General features: G+C 46.0%; 1 protein-coding gene across 1 annotated transcript; it reads left to right on the top strand.

Moving 5' to 3' along the window:
• The first annotated feature begins 2,131 nt into the window (after window positions 1–2,131).
• LOC115099575 lies at window positions 2,132–3,655 on the top strand. Its single transcript, XM_029617308.1, has 2 exons — window positions 2,132–3,255; window positions 3,375–3,655. The coding sequence occupies exons 1-2, from the start codon at window positions 2,574–2,576 to the stop codon at window positions 3,653–3,655; spliced, it is 963 nt and encodes a 320-aa protein (XP_029473168.1). The 5' UTR covers window positions 2,132–2,573.
• The last annotated feature ends 272 nt before the right edge of the window (window positions 3,656–3,927 follow it).

Genomic DNA, 3,927 nt, shown 5'->3' with positions numbered 1-3,927 from the left:
CGATGCAAAATATTCGTGCATCATGACTTGTGCGCGCATATGAGCAGCTTTTAAAATTGGTGGACACGTGCATGTCCTTCCAATTTTGGTGCACTCCCAGCTTTTAAAATTCACCTTAAATGTATTACCAGCCTTCCTTGCACTGTTGATCTCCTCAAAATGGCTGATTTAATCTGTCATAACATCATGTCACTGCACTCTGCTACAGAGCACTTGACTTTAAGAGCTGAAAGAGAGAAGGAGAGTTTTTGAAACAGTTGGGGCCTGCCTGGAAAGATCAGTTGGAGAGACTCAGTGTGGAATAAAGAGAAAACAGGCTGCTCTAACTGGGGAAAAGTTTGCTAATCTATACAGGGATCTGTATCCCTATTTAATTTAAGCAGTTACACAAACAGACAGCATATGACTGAGTCTCTGGTGTCATACTGGAAGCTGTTTTAGCTTCTCCTTGAGTAGAAGAGTTGTATCAAGCTTCAAAACAAACAAGCAGTGTAAGGCAGCTGCAGAGGAGGTACTGGATCCCTGAGAGTTGTACTAAAAGCTGTTTCAGCTGTCTCTCCAGTCTTGGTTAAAAGACTTCCAGATCCACTGGTGTGAACTGTTCATACTCATTATGAAGTGTATATTGGTATGTATGAGAGATTACTCTAAAGCAGGAGGAGTAGCCTAGTGGTTAGAGCAGTGGAGTATAAACCAGGGAAACCAGAATTCAAATTCAGTTGTCACTCCTTGTGACCTTAGGCAAGTCACTTTAACCTCTATTGCCACAGGTACAAAATTAGATTGTAAGCCCTGTTGGGATAAGGAAATACCTATAGTACCTGAATGTAATCCACTTTGGTGTTAAAAAGGGGAATCTAAAATAAATAAAGCCGATTACACTATTTATATATTTTTAGCTCTGGTACTATTTAACCTTTTGTTTATGCACAGCTTTTGATGAGATTGCCTCTTGCAATAATAAAACAGCATTATTATATTTCAGCCAGTTTTTTTTTTCTGGTTCACAGGAACAGTACCCCTCTTGGTTGGGGCTACATATAAAATATGCTTTTTTTTTAATTTTTTTTACTTATGGGGCATTTGCATACCATCCACACTAAAAAAAAAAAAAAAAGGGGGGGGGGGGAGTAAAACAGGCATAAAAATATGATTGAGCAGTGGTGCCCTGGAAGACATAGTGCTATCACAACAAAATTTACTTTTTCCATCTTTCCATAGACACTTTCATTGGGCCTAGGGTGACCAACTGCCCGGTTTTCGACCAGACATCCCAGTTTTGCAGCCTGTTGTACAGCTTCCAGGTACAAGGGTAACCGGACACTATAAAACCCGGTCAGGCAAGGCCAGGGGCCAATCAGTGGTGGCAGCCTGGCAGTGCTCCAATCACCTGCCTGTTTTCTGGGCTCGGTTGCCCCTCCTCCTCCTCTGCCTCTCCCACAGCTGTGCCGCACTTGTTGCTACTTCACGCTGTCCTCCTGGGAGTCGCAGAGGAAGAGGAGAGTCGAACTGAGCCCCAAAGTCAGGCAGGAAGAATCTACCTGGGAAAAAATCTACGCGCAATGTAAAAAGGAAAAGGGGGGGGGGGAGGGGTGGCTGCGGCTAACCCCTGCCCCCCAAGTGTCTGGTTCTGCTCCATGGAAAGGTTGGCCACCCTAATTGGGCTCCAGACCAGGAACGGATTTTCTGTTAACACTACTAGCAATGCTAGGTGTGGGGTTTTGTGTATACTGAGAACTTTCATTACTCTTATAGCATTTTACCAGTGATATGCTGAACTCTTCATGCAGGGGATCTAACTTAGGATGTCTTAATGATATTTTTTTCCTGTTTCTTCTTTTAAATTCCCTCTCATTTTTATCATGCAGGGGGTAAGTGAGCTTTTGATTTTTCTGTAAAATCAGCTTTCTGTGTTTAGTGACCCCTATTTATCCTGCTTGACATGTTTTTGGGCTATATACTCAGTTAAGAACATAAGAAATTGCCATGCTGGGTCAGACCAAGGGTCCATCAAGCCCAGCATCCTGCTTCCAACAGAGGCCAAACCAGGCCACAAGAACCTGGCAATTACCAAACACTAAGAAGATCCCATGCTACTGATGCAATTAATAGCAGTATGGCGGTACGGCTTGGTTGGAGTATGGTGCAGGAGGTTGTCCCTGGCTTCGCTGGCAATGCATACCAGCCGAGTACATGGTTAACTCCTCGCCAACATACTTTTACGGGAAGATTTCCATTTCGGCAAGGTCAGCCCTTTCGTCAAGGGCAAAGGTGGGGGCAAGCCACTAGATTTAGGGGTGGGGGGACTCCCATCTGTAGGCTGTTCAACTCTGGTTTTTGCAGATTCGCTGCTGCCTGCAAATTCAGACACGCCTGCATGGGATGCGGTGCAGGCCACCCTCAAACAAAATGCTCAAGGGGAGGAACCATCCCCCACACAGAGCAACAATAAATTCATTAGAGCACCTACCCCCATTAAGATACATAGCTTGCAGGTCTGTTTAAAGGGTTATCAGCCCAAGGAGGCCAGATGGCTATACGAAGGGTTTTCCCAAGGTTTTCATATACCTTTCATGGGGCCAGAAACCGCCACAGAGGCTAAGAATCTCTTATCTGCGAGGAATAATGAAGAGGTCATTGCACTAAAGATCAAAAAAGAAAGCGACATGGGTAGGTTGGAAGGCCCATTCAAGGACAAACCTCTACCTCATTTTAGGATTTCCCCTCTGGGGGTGGTTCACAAAAAAGAGCCAGGGGAATTCCGAATGATTCACCATTTATCCTTCCCAGAGGGTGGGTCAGTGAATGATTACTTGGACCCCGAAGCATGCTCGGTCGCCTACGCCTCATTTGACCAGGCATTAGACATGGTGAGGCATTGGGGGCAAGGGGCATGGTTGGCAAAAGCCGACATTGAATCAGCCTTCCGCTTGCTTCCAATACATCCAAGCTGCTTCCATCTGTTGGGGTTTCAATTCCAAGGTAAATATTACTTCGATAAATGCCTCCCGATGGGCTGCTCTATATCTTGCGCCTACTTTGAGAGGTTTAGCACATTTGTGCAATGGGCTGTAGAGCAGGACATCGGGAAAGGGAAAATCATACACTATTTGGATGATTTTCTGTTTACCGGCCATAGGGACACACAGGCCTGTGCGCAAGCCCTCGAAGCATTCACCCGGAAAACTGACGAATTAGGCATTCCGCTAGCTAAGCACAAATCAGAAGGACCGTCACAAAAATTGTCATTTCTCGGTATCGAAATTGATACTCTGCAAATGGTCACACGCCTACCGCCCGCAAAAATAGCAGCGTTACGGGCCAACATATCTACTACCGAACAATCACGCTAAAACAAATGCAGTCACTCATTGGTCACCTCAATTTCGCTTGCAAGATCATGCCCATGGGTCGCCCCTTCATGAGAAGATTGTCCCAAGCCACAGCAGGTATTCGCAGGAGCCATCATTTCATTAGAATCACCAAGGAGCTCAGGGAGGACCTCATAGTATGGAAGACATTCCTAGGGGAATATAATGGGCGGACAGTTTGGAGGGACCCGATCATGACCAATAGGGAGCTGCAGCTCTACACCGACGCAGCGGGGAGCGCTGGATTTGGGGCCTATCTGGCTGGGAAATGGTGCGCGGAATGATGGCCAGTACAGTGGGAAGCCATGGGTTTACTCAGAGACATCACTTTTCTTGAATTGTTCCCCATTGTTGCAACAATACACATGTGGAAAGCATGTTTCCACAACAGAAGAGTGGTTTTTTTGGTCAGACAACATGGCGGTTGTACAGGCGAAAAATTCTCTCACCGCTCACTCCCCTAGGGTCATTAGGCTATTGCGGGATTTAGTACTGCTCTGCCTGCGCATTAACCTGGTCTTTAAGGCTAAGTACGTTCCGGGGGAAGCTAACGGCA

Source organism: Rhinatrema bivittatum, chromosome 9 (genome assembly GCF_901001135.1).
Source record: "Rhinatrema bivittatum chromosome 9, aRhiBiv1.1, whole genome shotgun sequence".
Classification (NCBI taxonomy): Eukaryota; Metazoa; Chordata; class Amphibia; order Gymnophiona; family Rhinatrematidae; genus Rhinatrema; species Rhinatrema bivittatum.
The sequence above is the reverse complement of the archived record's forward strand: the minus strand, read 5'-3'. Positions and strand labels throughout refer to the sequence as shown.

Bases quoted from the DNA above. Each gene is read 5' to 3' on its own strand.
- LOC115099575 (XM_029617308.1), top strand. From the start codon at position 2,574: ATGGGGCCAGAAACCGCCACAGAGGCTAAGAATCTCTTATCTGCGAGG. The intron at 3,256-3,374 runs GTATCGAAATTG...AGTCACTCATTG, and splicing joins ACAAAAATTGTCATTTCTCG to GTCACCTCAATTTCGCTTGC.